Consider the following 18,932-nt stretch of genomic DNA (forward strand, 5'->3'; position numbering starts at 1 on the left):
TACTATAATCTGTTTGTCTGTATTGTTACAGACATACTTGCTGACAGAAATTTAAAATAAATTACCAAAATAGTTGAAATTGGCATGATTATATTGTGTTATTTTGATAAATAAAATATGCAGAATTTTAAAGTATTGTGCACAGAATTTTTAATGTTTTGGCACAGAATGTTTAATTTTTTGGCACAGAAATCCCCCAGGAGTAATAGCCATGGCTACACTTGCAAATTTGCAGCGCTGCAGCAGGGTGTGAAAACACACCCTCTCCAGCACTGCAAATTGCGGTGCTGCAAAGCACCAGTGTGGTCAAAGCCCCTGTGCTGGGAGCGCGGCTCCCAGCGCTGTACGTTATTCCCCACAGGGAGGTGGAGTACGGACAGCGCTGGGAGAGCTCTCTCCCAGCGCTGGCGCTTTGACTAGACTTAGCACTTTAGCAGCGCTTTGAAGTGCAAGTGTAGCCATAGCCTCATAGTGTTATTAGTCTGTGGAACTTGTTGCTACGGGATGTTGTTGAGGCCAAGAATTTAGCAAGACACAAAGATGGATTGGATTTCTAGACATATAACAAAAATAATCAGAATAATAATAGTTATGTTAAAAAGTTTTTGAAGGCATATAAAACCTCCAGCTTCAGGGCTTAAGACAATTTCTAAGGTTAGGGGTTAAGATGCGAAATTTATGGAGGACAAAGCAACAAAGAGTCCTGGGGCACCTTATAGACTAACAGATGTATTGGAGCATAAGCTTTCATGGGTGAATACCCACTTTGTCAGACGCATTCACCCACGAAAGCTTATGCTCCAATACAACTGTTAGTCTATAAGGTGCCACAGGACTCTTTGTTGCTTTTTACAGATCCAGACAACCCCTCTGATACATGGAGGACAAATTATCCCTTCTCTTCCTATTGTCTGGTTTCTTTCACTTTTCTCTGAAGCATTTGTTATTGGCCCTGTTGGAGACAGGATACTAGACAGGTCTGATCCAGAATTACATTTTTTTATGTTTCTGTGATCCAGATCTTCTTGACCCCAATCAATATAGCTTTAGACTTGGATATGGTAAGGATACTGTACTTATCTTGTATATCAGTCCTCTCCTGCAATGGATGAAGATCAAGTATCCATATTGATTATTTTTAGACAATTCTATCAGCTGCCTTTGAAAGTCTTGACAATAAGATTATTGACATGGCTGTTAACACTGGCCAGGTTGGAGAGAGAGTTGGATTTGATTGACTTAATTCCTTTTTCTGTGAAAGGATTTAGCATTGGATGGTTTTTTATCAGCCCAAGGGGACTCATGGATTACTATTCTTATCCCTCCTTTTCAATGTGTACATGAAGCTTTTAGGGAACATAGTGAGGCAGTTTCACGTGTGAAGGTCTTCAGATGGTTCAGTTGCTAGGAGTTATGATGCTTGGGTAACATGCAGATTATTCTGGTTGGATTGGCAGAAATAATTGGAAGAAATGGCAGAAGTAGTGTCCTTTTTCTAAGACTAGAGTGTTGGATCATTTTTTGTTTCTGTGATTCATAGATCGTAGTTTCTATAGAATAGTTTAGTCCACAGTTTCTGTGGAATCTCCAGGTGCTCCTAGAAATCTAGTTAGCAATGACTCAGAGTGGCTTTTGCCATTTATCCTTGGCCAGGAAGTTGCATCCTTTTATTTTAGATGTGGTCTGCACTATAGTAATCCATGCCTTTATCATTTCTATATTGGATTCCTGCAATTCTTTCTACATTGGGAAACCTGCAAGACACCTAGAAACATCAGCTATTGCAGAACATAGTTGCCTGCTTGATGGTGCTTCTCACAGAGTGTGTATTATCCTCGTTCTGCATTAATTGTATTAGTTTGCACTTTGTTGCACTTTGCAGCTTAATTCTATGTGCAATTTAGGTTGTTGAATTTAGCCAATTAAGGTCTAAATATTTTATTTCTTAGGTATCTCAGGGACTGCCTCTCTCCTCGTACAATCAGAAGTGAAATCAGATTGCCTATCTGCTCCACTGAGATCAGCTGAGGCATCTGAACTCATAGGATCCTAATTAAAATTGGGAGGGAACTGGAAGCCAGATATTTTTCACTGTGGGGCCCCTGAATCTAGAACTTGCTAACTATTGGTGCACCAGAACGTGAGTGTATTGACCTAGATGACATACCTCATAGCCTATCAATTTTCAAATATTTTTTTGGTGAAGGAGGGCTGATGGAAGTGATTGATGGTGATGATAGTCTGAGGCCATGTCTGCACTACAATCTTATGTTGACTCAAGTTACATGGGTATACAGCTGCTGCAGTTAGTTCTTCGCTTGCATGTGTACATACTTGACTCCTTGTGTTGGTGGTGTGCGTACTCACTAGGCGTGCTTGTGTTGATGCAGTGTGGCACACTAGGGGTAGGCATCACACTGTGCAACTCATCACTGTTCGTTTTGCCAATGTATGATGGGGCCAAAACAAGTAAACTCAGCGGTGACTGGGAGCATGGGGTCAACTTCTCAGTTTGCAAACGTCTCCATCCCATAAAGGTATCTGTATCCCATAATTTTTGCACCTTTTTTCAAAATCCTAAAAACCTGTATGCCCTCCTCATTGTCCCTTGAAGTCTTTAAACCATGATTTGTGGACTTCAATAGCTCAGACATAGGTTAGGGGTTTGATACAGGAGTGGGTGGGTGAGATTCTGTGGCCTGCGTTGTGCAGGAGATCAGACTAGATTATCATAATGGTCCCTTCTGACCTTAAAGTCTATGATTCTATGATCATCTCTGATAGAAGCATGGAGCCTGCACAGCTCTACACTATTGTCATGAGCATTGCAAGCACAGGATGCACAATTCTATAGTATTTGCAGAGACAAAGTAAGAGCCAAGTGACTGGGGAAAATGATGATTCATTGGAGGACAGATTGCTGTGGAACACAGTGAGAACCAATTCCAGGTTGTTGTTGGCATTCATGGAGCAGCTGCAGATGGAATGCCACTTCTGGGCCCAACAAACAAGCACTGACTGGTGGGATTGTATCATAATGCAAATTTGGGACACTGAGCAGTGGCAGAACTTTTGGATGCACAAGGCCACATTCCTGGATCTGTGCACTGAGCTCACCCCAGCCCTCCAGCACATACACACCAAAGATGCCAGTGTCCGTATGCTGCTAGTCTGTGTACTGCAAAGGTGCCTGCTGAAGTTCTCACGGAGTGGCATGGGAAAGTATCCTACCACAGAAGGAGAAATAAGGCAGCCCTCCCTAGAAACTTTGGGCAGAGGATTGCAGAGTTCCTCCATGAAAGTTTCATCAAGTTCTCTCAGGAGAGAGAGAGGGACATACCTGTGTACATAAACTAACTGCTTGATAGGTCCCCCCAGTCCTGCCTAACTTTGGATGGGAAAGAAAAGCAGATAGCAGCCTTACTTCTCTTGGTTGTACCACTACCCCTTCTAGCACAAGTATATTAATGAAAAGCCAAATGTTGTGTCCTGCTTCTTTGGGGGCGCCATCCTTGTAATTGAAAATTTATCTACACACTTACCCAAGTTTCCTTCCCCTGCATCAAGTTCATCTGTGCTCAAATGGCTGGAATGGCTGTACTACGGTGGTGTCAAAAACAGGTCCTGGCATGCTGTGTAGCTGGATCCCCCTGTTGCCTGTCCCTCATCCTTTTACTTTTTCACCACCTTTTCCTCCTCACTGTACATTGAGAGGCCTGTGACTCAGGCTTCTTGGAGGTCTCTATGGTAATAATAATTGGAGATATACCAATCTCCCAGAACTGGAAGGGACCTTGAAAGGTCATTGAGTCCAGCCCCCTGCCTTCACTAGCAGGATCAATTTTTGCCCTCTCAAGGTTTGAACTCATAACTCTGGGTTTAGTAGGCCAATGCTCAAACCACTGAGCTATCCCTCCCCCCTATGCTGTGATGTTGTCTCTGCTGAGTCTGGCATGCAGCTCTTTGTAAAAACAGCAGGTCTGCAACTTGGCATGAGATCAATTGTTGGCCTCCCCAATCTTCTGGTATGCCTGCCACAGCTCTTTGGCTTTCATGTGGCACTGCTGCTGAGCCCTGTCATAGACCTTCTCCTGCATCCCCTGATCAAACTGCTCATAGATGTCAATGTTTCTATGGCTGGTTCAGAGCTGTGACTGCACAGCCTTTTCTCCCCATTTCCCAGGTGATCCAATATCTCCTGTCTACTCCAAGCAGGAGTGCTTCTGGTGCATGTTGCCGGCATGGTCGGCTGGGCAGTTGTACTCAACAGTGGAGAGCTTGTAGGTGTGCTCACCAAGCTGGGCAGTCAGGAAACAGAATTTCAAAAATTTTCAGGGCTTTAAAGGGCAGGGGAGAGATTTCGGTCTCCATGAGCACAGGCAGTGAAGTTCACAATGGTGATCAAAGCGTTCAGTGTCTGGAATTGTGGGACAGCTGCTGGAGGACTGTTAGGATCAACATAAGTAACATAGTGTCTACACACGCACTGCATTGACTTAAGTACATCATTCATGGCTCTATGCCACAAGGGAGGTGGTGTTACTATGTCAGTGTAACAAGGTGTTTACAGTGGTGGGAGACCAACTTATGTGTAGACACATGCACAAATAGATAGATGTAAGCTGCCTTGCATTGACCTAACTTTGTAGTGTGGACCATGTCTTACAGTGGGAGTAGTGAATTTTGATTTGGACATTAGTTTCAATTTGTGCAGATTTTATTAATTAATTTTGTTGAAATTAGAAAGCAAGCAAGCAAGTCCAAAACACATATATAAACTCTCATAGGTTTCACAAGACTATTGAAAAAGATGGGAAAAATTACCCTTTTTATAGTTTTAATCAGTGAGGAATGGACAGTGTTGTCTTGGTATCTATCTTGTAAATACTGAGTCAAATTTCATAGTTAATATCTCACAGAACTATGATGCTGGTTAAAGATGGGAGTGAATTTCTGACATCACCGTTTACTAACAAATATTTTCCCCATGATAAATATGTGAGATTATGGAACCAGTAGAGGAGCTGTTGGAGTGAAATTGGGAGAAAAATATTTTTTAAAAATTGTGGCTTCAAAATTAAGTTTAACAGTTGATTTACTTATATGTCTGACTGGGAGGTAAGAAAATGTAAATATTATTATATGAATATTATAAAAAATTACACATTAAGCAATCAGTTGTCAGTCGTTCCCAAAATGATGAAAATATATTTTACTGCCTAATGCATTGATGTAAAATAAGTAAAAATTCCGTAAAGAAATTTTGTTAGTAGAGTAGTGAAAGATGAAAGTCCTGATTAAGTAGAAAAGACATATATGGGGAAAAATCTTCGCTGTTGTATTTACACATTCTGTCACAAGGTGTCGCTGATGTCTAAAGAGACTTTTCAACAGGAAAGAAATATTCAGCTCCTCCCACAGAAGACTTGAAAACCCTTCCTGTCAACGTGTCAGGAGGGCTCTCCCGGATGTGAGAGGGTTGGATTAAATAAACTGTTTTCAAAGGTACCCCATCCTCCTCATTAACTGGACTTTGCGGTTCGCTCAGTTAAAAAACTGATTTATGAACCCGCACCCCGTGTCCGCGATGGCCCTTCTCCGGCGAGACTCCCTGGTAACCAGGCAGCTGCTGCGGCTGGTTCTGTTGCACACGGCCTGGGAGGTGGGCAGCGGCCAGGTCCGTTATTCCGTGCCGGAGGAATCCAAACACGGCACCTTTGTGGGCCGCCTGGCCCAGGACCTGGGGCTGGAGGTGGCGGAGCTGGTGTCTCGGATGTTCCGGATGGTCTCCAGCGGCAGGAGAGACTATTTTGAGGTAAATTTGCAGAGCGGCGTTTTGTTTGTTAATTCGCGACTAGACAGGGAAGAGCTGTGCGGCCAGAGCCCCCTGTGCGCCATTGACCTGGAGGTGATAGTGGACAAACCCCTGAGGATATTTCACGTGGAAGTGGAGATACAGGATATAAATGACAATGCTCCTGCTTTTTCGGTAAACGAACAAAACCTGAGTATAGCAGAATCACTAACGCTTCCAGGTTCGCATTTCCCACTAGAGGGCGCGTCTGACGCAGATATTGGTACAAACTCGCTGCTAACCTACAAGATCAGCTCAAGCGAGCATTTCATTGTAGAAGACAAAACGAAGGAGAAAAGCAGATCTTTAGTGCTTGTGTTAAAGAAACCGCTTGATAGGGAGGAAATCCCTGCACATCATTTATTACTCACCGCTATTGATGGGGGCAAACCGGAGCTCAGCGGCACAGTTCATCTGGTGATCACGGTGCTGGATGCCAATGACAACGCCCCTGTATTTAATCAATCCGTTTATCAAATCAAATTATTGGAAAATGCATCTAACGGGACTTTAGTCATAAAACTCAACGCCACTGACATGGATGAGGGCATTAATAAGAATATTTCCTATTCGTTTACCAACCATGTTCCTCCAAACATAAGAAAAGTTTTCAGGATAGAACAAAATACTGCAGAAATCAGGGTTAAAGGAAATATAGATTTTGAAGATATTAATCTGTTTGAAATTCAAGTTGAGGCAAAGGATAAGGGGAATCCACCGTTAGTGGGGCACTGCAAAGTTTTGATAGACGTTTTGGACGTGAACGATAACGCCCCTGAGCTGGCCGTGACTTCCCTTTCCCTGCCGGTGCCGGAGGACGCTCCCCCGGGGACAGTGGTGGCTCTTATTAGCGTCTTTGACCGGGACTCGGGAGACAACGGCAAAGTCACCTGCTCCATCCCCCCGAACCTGCCCTTTCGGCTCGTCTCCACCTTTAAGAATTATCACTCGCTGGTGCTGGCGGAGGCCGTGGATCGGGAGCGAGTGTCTGAATATAAGCTCGTGGTGACAGCCAGAGACGAAGGGGCCCCGTCTCTCTCGGCCAGCAGCAGCATTTTGGTGCCGATCGCGGATGTGAACGATAACGCCCCCGCTTTCCCTCAGCCCGTTTACACGGTGTCTGTGAAGGAAAACAACCCGCCCGGGGCCCATCTCTTGACCGTGTCGGCCTCGGACCCGGACCTGAGGGAAAACGCCTTTGTGAGCTATTGGGTGGTGGAGCGAAGTGTGCGAGAGCAGCCCCTGTCCAGCTACATCTCGGTGCACTCGGAGAGCGGGCACATCTATGCCCTGCAGCCCTTTGACTACGAGGAGCTGCAAGTGCTGCAGTTCCAGGTGAGCGCGAGGGACGCCGGGTTCCCGTCGCTGTGCGGGAACGTGACTGTGCAGCTCTTTGTCCTGGATGCAAATGACAACGCGCCCGCAGTGTCCCCGGCCGGCTCCGTCGGCGGCTCGCCAGGGCCCGAGCTGGTTCCGCTGTCGGCCGGCGCAGGGCACGTGGTGGGCAAGATCCGAGCGGTGGATGCGGATTCCGGCTACAACGCGTGGCTTCGCTACGAAGTGCAGGAGTCCGGGGCTGCGGGGCCTTTCCGGGTGGGTGTGTACAGCGGGGAGATCAGCACGACGCGGGCCTTGGAGGAGGCGGACGGCCCCAGCCAGAGACTCGTGATCCTGGTGAAGGACCATGGGGAGCCGGCGCTGTCAGCGACAGCCACTGTCAGCCTGTCCCTGGTGGAGAGTCCCCAGGCTGTGAAATGGGACTCGAGGCCAAGGGGCGGGAGCGAAGGGCCCTTGGTTGACATGAACGTGTCTTTAATGATCGCCATTTGCTCGGTGTCCGGGCTGTTTGTGCTGGTGATTGTCGTGTACGTTGGCCTGAGATGCCACCCGGGTCCGGAAGTGATGTGCGGTCCTGGGAAAGCCACCGTGGTGTGCTCGAGCGAGGTGGGGAGTTGGTCCTATTCCCAGCGCCAGAGCCGGAACTTGTGTGTAGGGGAAGGCACCGCCAAGAATGACCTCATGGTTTTCAGCCCCAACTTCCCTCACTCTGCAGAGAACCGGGAGAAGGAGACGCCCAATCTATGCGGCACGGTTGGTTAAATAATATTTCCCGCCACAATACATTGTTTCCAGTGTCTCACTGAAGATTATTTTGAAGTAGTTAGTAGTGATTCTCCAATGAATTTATATTTTTGTAAAATGCATGTTTGAATGACGAATAATGAATCTTTTTAGCTATCCAACTTTCCGTGTGTTGCTTTTGGGTGGGTACTTTGGATACCGTTTTTTAAACATAAGTGTTTTTTTTAGTAGCATTCGAATGAAATTCGAAATATGTCAGTTAGAATGGATTAAAGCCAAAGGATATAATATTATGCATGTAAATTTGCAATTGTATTGGCTATCGTTTGCTCTTTTTTTAGTAGCACCATCTGCGGTGTTAATTCCATGAGAAACACTATATTTTTTTATGAAGAAGAAATAAATAGCCATGATCTGGTGGTAGCATTCGTGTTCTTTGCCTGGGGAGTATTCCTCCGAGAATTACTTCCTTATAATTTTTGTTATTAGACATGGCTCTTTATATGCTTCTTGACTGATAGTTTCCATTGATGATGACTACACCGTGAAGAACAATACTTTGGAATGGTTTAATACATTCCATCTGAAGAAGCCAAAACATCTTAAAGCATTAGGATGAGTTAAAATGTAACGCTTTATTCCGGCTTTATTCTCACTGAAAACCTATTATAATTGAATCTTAAAGCTTCAAAATTGAGTTGAAGTGGGACATGACTGGTGAACAGTCTGGGTGCTGGCTCTGAATTACTCCTCACCATGCCACCACAACTTATATGCAAATATCCCCTTACTTCTGTGGGAAAACTGAGACCCAGAGCAGTGAAATGACGTGTCCAAGGTTACAGAAGGTTTGCAACAGATACAAAAACACAGTGTAGAATTCATGGTTGCCAGTCTTGCTTCTTGCCTAGAAAATCATTTTTCCTTTCCTGGGATCTCCTCTGAAATTTGGTGATTCCAATTGTCCTTTATCATTTTCTCTCCTGCTTATTACATGTTATTTGTTCTCTTTGAAATACAGTTCAGAAGTGTTTACCAATTTTTTTTGAGTTTTTATGCTGGTCTTTTCTAGACCATCAACCTAAAGCACTTTAGTATGAAATCTCTTTCAAGATTCCAGAGAATCTAGGGAAGCATCCAAATGAATGTAACGATATACCCATATTTTAAATTTTTCTGTTTCTAAAGTATTCTTTATGGCTTTCAGGATAAACCAGTAGAAACATCTTAGTGAGAAATACCTGGATGTATCTATTATCAAAAAGGTATAGGCTTTTATTTTAGGGCTATTGATTAATTGCAGTTAACTCATGCAATTAACTCAAAAAAATTAATCACACTGTTAAACAACAGAATACCAATTGAAATTTATTAAATATTTTGGATGTTTTTCTACATTTTCATATATATTGTATTCTGTGTTGTAATTTAAATCTAAGTTTATATTATTTTTATTACAAATGTTTGCACTGTAAAAATGATAACCAAAACAAATAGTATTTTTCAATTCACCTCATACAAGTACTGAAGTGCAATCTTTGTTGTGAAAGTGCAACTTACAAATGTAGATTTTTTTTGTTACATAACTGCACTGAAAAACAAAACAACGTAAAACTTCAGAGCCTACGAGTCCACTCAGTCCTACTTATTGTTCAGCCAATTGTTAAGACAAAAAGGATTGTTTACATTTACAGGAAACAATGCTGCCCTCTTCTTATTTATAATGTCACCCAAAAGTGAGAACAGGCATTTGCATGGCAGGTTTGTAGCTAACATTGTAAGATATTTACATGCCAGATGTGCTAAATATTCGTATGTCCCTTTATGCTTCAGCCACCATTCCAGAGGACATGCTTCCATGCTGATGATGCCCATTAAAAATAATGCATTAATTAAATTTGTGATTGAACTCCTTGGGGGACAATTGTATGTCCCCTGTTCTGTTTTGCCTGCATTCTGCCATATATTTCATGGTATAGCAATCTTGGATGATGACCCAGCACATGTAGTTCATTTTAAGAACACTTTCACTGCAGATTTGACAATACTCAAAGAAGGTACCAATGTGAGATTTCTCAAGATAGCTACAGCACTCAACCCAAGGTTTAAGAATCTGAAGTGCCTTCCAAAATCTGAGAGGGATGAGGTGTGGATCATGCTTTCAAAAGTCTTAAAAGAGCAACACTCTGATGCGGAAACTACAGAACCTGAACCACCATAAAAGAAAATCAACCTTCTGCTGGTGGCATCTGACTCAGATGATGAAAATTAACATGCGTTGGTCTGCACTGCTTTGGGTTGTTATCAAACAGAACCCATTATCAGCATGGACACATGTCTTCTGAAATGGTGGTTGAAGGTTGAGACATATGAATCTTTAGTGCATTTGGCACGTAAATATCTTGTGATTCCAGCAACAACAGTGCCATGTGAATGTCTGTTCTCACTTTCAGGTGACATTGTAAACAAGAAGAGGGTAGCATTATTTCCTGAAAATGTAAACAAACTTGTTTGTCTGAGTGATTGGCTGAACAAGAAGTAGGACTGAGTGAACTTGCAAGCTCTAAAATTTTACATTGTTTTATTTTTGAATGCAGTTTTTTTGTACATAATTCTAAATCTGTAAGTTTAACTTTCATGATAAAGAGATTACACTACAGTACTTGTATTAGGTGAATTGAAAAATACTATTTAAAATATTTCTTTTGGTTTTTTTTTACAGTGGAAGTACTTGTAATAAAAAAAAAATAAAGTGAGCCCTGTACACTTTGTATTCTGTGTTTTAATTGAAATCAATATATTTGAAAATGTAGAAAATACTAAAAAATATTTAAATAAATGGTATTATATTATTGTTTAATAGTGCAATTAATCACAATTACTTTTTAAAATCTCTTGACAGCCCTATTTTATGTTATTTATTACAGATTTTATAATAGATCAATTTTTGTTTACCACTGTGTTTTTAGCTTTTACATTGATTTTATTACTTGGAAGTTCTCCATTTCCTGATAATGCACAAGTAAATAACTGAATGAGCGTGTATCTTTGAGAATCTTACAAAATACCATTCATTATGATGAACTGCTTCTTTTGGCTTTTATTTAAAAATGAACAATGGTTATTTAACTTCCTTTCTATGAGTCAGCTTTTGGTTTTCAGATTCCATTTTCGGTTTCTTTTTCAATAGTAATGGATTCTGGAACATGGAAAATAATGCAGTGGTTTTACAACCTTTAAAAAAGAATTACAGTAACTTATTTTTATACCTTCATTTCTACAGAAAGTCAACAAGTAACTACTAAGAGTGAGAGATCCTGTGCTCAGAGTTGTTTTAGGAGGAAATAGTTACAGAATGCATCCCGTTTTCCGTAGTAAATGGAACAGAATTACAAAGTGGAAAAGATACTACATTAGAAAATAAATAAAAATAGTAAAGAGAACATCTTAATATATTTATCCTGTTATTTTTTTCCTTTGTATGCAGGGAACATTTTTTGGGTGGTGTGTAGCTAGCCAGCTGTGACTTTGAACAGTTTTTCGATACACAATATGACTGATTTAATTTGTGCCGTTAGTAAGCACGGTATACATTGGAAGATGATCCTGTATTTGTGATAACTTTATTGGCATATGACTAAAACAACCGAAAAAAATGTACTGACATAGTGACTATATATACCCTAACTATCCGCCAGGAGGAGACAGACAGCTGTACAAACTTGTTCCATTGGGGCAGAGGAGTTATCAGTCTCCTCGGGTGTCTCCTGCTAGGAAGAGGAGTTGACCAGCTGACCTGTCTTTCCTGTCACCAAGAGTGGATGAAAGTTGGTGCCAAGACCTTCAATATGGGGGAAGCCGTTTTAATGTGCTGAATTATTTGAGCATTAAATAGGTCTGTTCCCGCCTTCTTTGTACATCCCAAGCTTCTAATAGACAAATGTAAAGCAAAACAAATCACACATGGGTGCACTAGGTTATAGTGCATACAAAAATGCAAAAGGGAAAGAAAGAGATAGTCACTGTCTCAAATAATATCATTTTTTAAAATGGTGTCATATAAAATAGGTTTATAATATCGCCTTAGCCTTTGGTTCTAGTAACATAGCCCAAGACCAAAACTATTCTTCAGATTGTGCTATACTATTTTACTGATATTGCCTATAATTATTATTATATATATACAGCAAAGTATTTACAAAAACCTGTAGTTAAGTTGCCTAAACATTTGCGTTCTCAATGGCCTTTTCCAGTTGCTTATAACCTGCTCAAACTTTTACCTTTTTAGTTTAAATTGCAGGTTTAGTCAAAGTAGAGAGCAAAAGATAGTTACAACGGATTATTTTTACATAAAACAGAGTAAAATGTATTATTTTCCTTAAATATGTAACATTTCTGAAAACAGCTCTAGTGCCTAAATAAGTGGTCTGTAAAAACTTTAAATTTAAAGGAGGGGGGGCATATGTGCTTTTCAGTGATCTGTTGAAATGGTTTTGAGATTTGCTGTCTTTAAAAAGGATTGGGAAACATACTTTGACCGTATGCACTGGTTGCTGTTTTCTTTCTAATGATCTCCTGATGTTCTGTGTAAATGTGTGCATGTAACTGATACTTTCTGTTTTAGTATCCGGTATCACTTATGTTCTACTGGCTCCCGACGTGCATGTGTAAGAAAGTTAAGAAGAATTTAACATTTAATATTAAAGTGTTTATGTAATATGGTCTGCGAAAGTGTGTGCCGATAAAGATAGGGCTGTAAAGGAGCCCTGCATAGTCCCACGTGAAATCTGAAGCTATGTATGTAATGGGGGTATAGCCATACCTCATTATGTACGTTCTGTTAATCTATGTATTGTGTGAGGCAGGACTCCAGATAAGCCCTAGTTTTAGAGAGTGCACATATTGTACAGGCCAAGGCATTTCATTTCTGCCTAAAAATAGAATGGAAGTTATTTGTTTTTGTCAATTTTATTTTTGAAAAACGTAGGAAATTCCATTAAAAACAATGTTGAAGAACACTAAGATTGCAAAAGGAAGCACTCAAAAATCGGGAAATGCTAACATTCAGGTTTCTAACACATCGATAACTGTGCTCATCTATGCATATTCATTAAGATGCAGTCTTTAATTAAATAATTCGATTGGTTTCTTCTGCAGTTTAAAAAGGTTGTGAAGTGAATGAGGAAGAAGTCTAGAAAAAAATCGCCTTCACTCTGTGTAGAATAATAATCTGTAGGTAAGGCAGAGAGTAACTGGCAAAACAATAAGAATAAAAATAAATATTAAACAGCTCCCATATTTACTGAGTGCCACGTTTCCTCTGCATTGATGTAAATAAACATTTAGGCACTTGTGGAAAACCAGCTCAAGGGCAATGCACAATTTAAGTAATTTAAGTCTTCAAAATAAAACTATGCTTCTATACACAGAATTTCACCTTGAATGAGGTAGTTAAAGAAGCCAGCCCAACCAACCAACCAACCAATCAACTAACGATGTAATAAAATAATAATGGCAGAATCTACGTGAATATTCACAAGGGAGAAGAATTTGGTATTTCCTGAGATTTGAACGCTTTCCTTTCAAACCTCCATGTTCTTTCAATATTTTGTGGTCTGTCCGAGTCGGAGATTATCGTAGCTACGTATCTTTGTAAAATAAGCATAAGATATAGAGATATTAAGATTAAGATGTAGATGCGTATGTGTCAGTGGAAGTGCATTAGAAGGTAGTACAGGATCAAGTGATGAAATCTTTAAAGATCTGAAAGGGAAACGATTAAAACACCTTTCCATAAATAAAGAACCCCAGACTTCTTTTGGTGGTTCAGCTATAGAGGCAAGATTAGAATATTTCTGTTTGTTGCCAAATATTGTCTCCTATCATGAGCACGGAACGAAATAAAGTTCGAAGGGATATCTTCCGTGATAGCTTGGCGGGCGGAGGGAAAGAGGGAGGAAGAGAAGATGAGAAAACCGTATGCTTGAACTCTCTGGATTAAAGAAGAAATAGTTTGGAAGTTATAAACTACGGAAAGGTCTGAAACACAAGGTGTCGCTGTCGGCTAAAAAGACACTTAAACAGGAGAAAACACACAGCTCCTCCTTCAGAAACTCTGAAAATCCAGCCTTTCAGCGCATCAGGCAGACTCCCGGATGTAACAACTGAATTTAATTAAACTGTTTTCAAACCTGCAACGCATCCTCCTCATTCCCCAGTGAAAACACTGATTTCTAAGTAGTTCGCGATGGCCCTTCTCCGGCGAGAGTCCCTGGTAACCAGGCAGCTGCTGCGGCTGGTTCTGTTGCACACGGCCTGGGAGGTGGGCAGCGGCCAGGTCCGTTATTCCGTGCCGGAGGAATCCAAACACGGCACCTTTGTGGGCCGCCTGGCCCAGGACCTGGGCCTGGAGGCGGCGGAGCTGGTGCCTCGGACGTTCCGGATGGTCTCCAGCGGCAGGAGAGACTATTTTGAGGTAAATTTGCAGAGCGGCGTTTTGTTTGTTAATTCGCGACTAGACAGGGAAGAGCTGTGCGGCCAGAGCCCCCTGTGCGCCATTGACCTGGAGGTGATAGTGGACAAACCCCTGAGGATATTTCACGTGGAAGTGGAGATACAGGATATAAATGACAATGCTCCTGTGTTCCCCGTAAATGAAAAATATCTCAGTATTGCCGAATCGAGACTGCCCGACTCGCGCTTCCCACTAGAGGGCGCTTCAGACGCAGATATTGGCACAAACACTCTGCTAACCTATAAATTGAGTCCAAACGAATATTTCACTTTAGATTTGCAAAAGAACGACGAACACAGTGATGGTTTAGTCCTTGTATTAAGGAAATCTCTGGACAGAGAGGAAACCCCTGTATATCGTTTATTACTCACCGCCACTGATGGGGGCAAACCGGAGCTCACCGGCACAGTTCAGCTGGTGATCACGGTGCTGGATGTGAATGATAACGCGCCTGTGTTTAATCAGTCCGTTTATAAGATCCGATTGTTCGAAAATGCAGCTAATGGAACATTAGTCATTACACTCAATGCCACAGATTTGGATGAAGGAATTAATAAGGATATTTCATACTCTTTCAGTAGTTTTGTTCCTCTAAGTGGAAGAGATGTCTTCACAATAGAACCGAATACCGGTGAGATCCGAATTAAAGGGCAATTCGATTTCGAAAAAAATAAAGTATATGATCTCCAAATTCAGGCTGTCGATAAAGGTAACCTTCCTTTGTCAGGACACTGCAAAGTTTTGATAGACGTTTTGGACGTGAACGATAACGCCCCTGAGCTGGCCGTGACTTCCCTTTCCCTGCCGGTGCCGGAGGACGCTCCCCCGGGGACAGTGGTGGCTCTTATTAGCGTCTCTGACCGGGACTCGGGAGACAACGGCAAAGTCACTTGCTCCATCCCCTCGAACCTGCCCTTTCGGCTCGTCTCCACCTTTAAGAATTATCACTCGCTGGTGCTGGCGGAGGCCGTGGATCGGGAGCGAGTGTCTGAATATAAGCTCGTGGTGACAGCCAGAGATGAAGGGGCCCCGTCTCTCTCCGCCAGCAGCAGCATTTTGGTGGCGATCGCGGATGTGAACGATAATGCCCCCGCTTTCCCTCAGCCCGTTTACACGGTGTTTGTGAAGGAAAACAACCCGCCCGGGGCCCATCTCTTGACCGTGTCGGCCTCGGACCCGGACCTGAGGGAAAACGCCTTTGTGAGCTACTCGGTGGTGGAGCGAAGTGTGCGAGAGCAGCCCCTGTCCAGCTACATCTCGGTGCACTCGGAGAGCGGGCACATCTATGCCCTGCAGCCCTTTGACTACGAGGAGCTGCAAGTGCTGCAGTTCCAGGTGAGCGCGAGGGACGCCGGGTTCCCGTCGCTGTGCGGGGACGTGACTGTGCAGCTCTTTGTCCTGGATGCAAATGACAACGCGCCCGCAGTGTCCCCGGCCGGCTCCGTCGGCGGCTCGCCAGGGCCCGAGCTGGTTCCGCTGTCGGCCGGCGCAGGGCACGTGGTGGGCAAGATCCGAGCGGTGGATGCGGATTCCGGCTACAACGCGTGGCTTCGCTACGAAGTGCAGGAGCCCGGGGCTGCGGGGCCTTTCCGGGTGGGTGTGTACAGCGGGGAGATCAGCACGACGCGGGCCTTGGAGGAAGCGGACGGCCCCAGCCAGAGACTCGTGATTCTGGTGAAGGACCATGGGGAGCCGGCGCTGTCAGCGACAGCCACTGTCAGCCTGTCCCTGGTGGAGAGTCCCCAGGCTGTGAAATGGGACTCGAGGCCAAGGGGCGGGAGCGAAGGGCCCTTGGTTGACATGAACGTGTCTTTAATGATCGCCATTTGCTCGGTGTCAGGGCTGTTTGTGCTGGTGATTGTCGTGTACGTTGGCCTGAGATGCCACCCGGGTCCGGAAGTGATGTGCGGTCCTGGGAAAGCCACCGTGGTGTGCTCGAGCGAGGTGGGGAGTTGGTCCTATTCCCAGCGCCAGAGCCGGAACTTGTGTGTAGGGGAAGGCACCGCCAAGAATGACCTAATGGTTTTCAGCCCCAACTTCCCTCACTCTGCAGAGAACGGGGAGAAGGGGAAACAGCAAGTGATGGCGTCCAATGTCTATGGAACGGTTAGTGAAATATTATTGCACCTCCAGAACACTTGTAACTTCTGTGTAACAGAACACAATTTTCCTAAATATGATAGTAGTGTCTGGGTGTGAATTTTGAAGTTCTATATGGTATTTTTAATATTAAACGACTTGGATTTTCCCCATAAATATGGTGTGTATGTAGCGAAAGTCCTGGGTATGGAATTATTCCTTCTTGCTGAGTGGCTTTGAATAGGTAATCTTTGTAGTGATTTCAGTTTGTATTAACAAAGAATTTAGCAATGCATTTTAAAACTTTATTTTATCTGGGAATTCTCTTTATATTTTTCAACCCTTAACACTGTTCCACTAGCCTATACATGTATGTTTCCCAGTAGTATTTTAAGGGCACTTAGAACATGTGCTTTTGAAATAACAATATTCAGACTTCATCCACAGGTGTTAATAATGTTCACATTTCTGGAAACCCATGTTCGTGTTGGATACTTAATATGAATGTTTTGACCTTTCAACACAATATTAAAAGTTGCTTTTCTCATAAGATTCACAGTTGAGATAATGAAAAATATTGGTAGTGCGGTGGCTGTGATTTAGAATAATCTTTTCATATTTTTTGATGGCGGGTGATATCAGTGCTTTAAACTTTGCCAGAAGCTGGGAATGGACAACAGGGATCACTTGATGATTCCCTGTTCTATTCATTCTCTCTGAAGCACCTGGCATTGGCCACTATCGGAAGACAGGATACTGGGCTACATGGACCTTTCGTCTTACTGAATGTGGCCGTTCTTATGTTCTTATTGTGGTATGATTAAATTCCTCTTTATGAAATATACAAATGTACAAGGGGTACAAAGAGAAGACTAGAATAGTATAGCTATTTTTATACAGTGTTATAAGCAATTTGTATTTAAAATGTAGAATGAGCTCCACGGTTTGCCCTGCTATCAGCAATGTCTCATTTTAATATTCGGGTCAAAATATCCTTACAATGGGGTCATACATTTTTCTTTGCGTGGGAATAAATTCCTTCAAAAATTTATCAGGCAACCTCCGTCACTGATTGCTCTTGATATGTCGATTGTGAGGCACTCTCAATTCCATCCCTCATAACACTGATTGCTGATTATAATGATTGCAGTTATTATAGCAACTTCTGTAATAATACAACTATTAACTTCCCTAGTACCTTCCGTCAAAGGATGTCAATGCACTTTATAGAATTAGGGTGAATTTCATTCCAGTACAAAGAGCCTTGACACTTAAATCCTGCTTTAAAGGTGAAACTCACGCCATGTTCAGAGGGCAAGCACAAAACCGATGTACCCTTAATTCCACTTAAGCCACACAATATGTTTAAAAGAAGCATGTGACCTTGTGCTGGCCTTCTGCACTCAAATGAATTTCACCAGTTAATTAATTTAGCCTCTTAATACCCCCATGAAGTATGTGTAACTAATCCTGTTTATTGATGCGGCAAATGGGAACTCGAGCAGTGTGGTAGATCTAGGAAATATGAGTGCGCACATCTCCGGATTTCCAGTCTTGCTTTATCCAGAAATTCATCCTTCATCTCCTTGGATTTCTTCCCAAACATTGGTGGTGTCATTGGCCCTTTCTCATTTTCTCTCTCTCATTACATGGAATATGTTTCTTCTTTTTATAGTGCAGCACAGAAGTATTTTAAAGAAAATGAGAATTAGTAATGTTTTTCTTTTTGAGCTATCATAAAGCATTTTATTATATGTTAGTTCGCACAGAGTTCCAGTGAATTAATGTAAGCATCAAAATCCTGTAATTATAGTATTATATTCATCAACATTTTATTCCTAAAGTCATAATCCTTGGTGACAGGATACACTAACAGAAACATACTGGTTGTGCCAGTTACCTATATATTAGACATGTATAGGCCTTGCTTTTTATGGATGATCTTAAACTGGATATATTTTTTCTTTTACTTTTGTATTATTACAACTGTAATTAATACAGTTGTAAAATTATTCTAACTGTATTATTACAGCTGTAAAACAGGTTTCCACCACCTGGAAGGTCTTTTCTTCCTGATAAGGGACAGCTAAGTGAACAAATATATGTGTCATTTGTCAAGAATAAGACTAAACACCATGGATGAAATCCTGGCTCCATTGAAGTCAATTGCTTTGACTTAAATGAAGCTGGGATTTCACACCATATATTATAAATTATTTCCTTTCCCCCACTTTTAACTGATTTGTTTACGAATTGGGATTAATGTGATTAACACCATGGCTGGATTCTACTGCCTTTCATTTCTTTTCACTTTCCTTGAGTCACTTTCAGTTGTTTCTAGATTTTACGTCTGCTTTCTTTTCCATAGAAATGGTTGCTGGAATACTGAAAATAACCCAACTT

At 42.2% G+C, this 18,932-nt stretch overlaps 3 protein-coding genes across 3 annotated transcripts in view; all 3 read left to right on the top strand.

Moving 5' to 3' along the window:
• The window catches only part of LOC120370231 (protocadherin alpha-5-like), a 269,071-nt gene that overhangs the window by 80,619 nt on the left and 169,520 nt on the right, over positions 1-18,932 (top strand). The gene's annotated exons all lie outside the window — the stretch shown is intronic.
• Positions 5,463-11,275, top strand: LOC120369821 (protocadherin alpha-8-like). Its single transcript, XM_039483495.1, has 2 exons — positions 5,463-7,945; positions 11,220-11,275. Exons 1-2 carry the CDS (start codon positions 5,564-5,566, stop codon positions 11,232-11,234), a joined length of 2,397 nt encoding a protein of 798 aa, XP_039339429.1. The 5' UTR covers positions 5,463-5,563; the 3' UTR covers positions 11,235-11,275.
• Positions 14,090-16,970, top strand: LOC120369812 (protocadherin alpha-4-like). Its single transcript, XM_039483484.1, has one exon. It carries the CDS (start codon positions 14,184-14,186, stop codon positions 16,647-16,649), a length of 2,466 nt encoding a protein of 821 aa, XP_039339418.1. The 5' UTR covers positions 14,090-14,183; the 3' UTR covers positions 16,650-16,970.

This window comes from Mauremys reevesii, linkage group 8 (assembly GCF_016161935.1).
Source record: "Mauremys reevesii isolate NIE-2019 linkage group 8, ASM1616193v1, whole genome shotgun sequence".
NCBI classification, from domain to species: Eukaryota; Metazoa; Chordata; order Testudines; family Geoemydidae; genus Mauremys; species Mauremys reevesii.

Excerpts from the sequence above, each read along its gene's own strand:
- LOC120369821 (XM_039483495.1), top strand. The coding sequence starts at position 5,564 with ATGAACCCGCACCCCGTGTCCGCGATGGCCCTTCTCCGGCGAGACTCC.
- LOC120369812 (XM_039483484.1), top strand. The coding sequence starts at position 14,184 with ATGGCCCTTCTCCGGCGAGAGTCCCTGGTAACCAGGCAGCTGCTGCGG.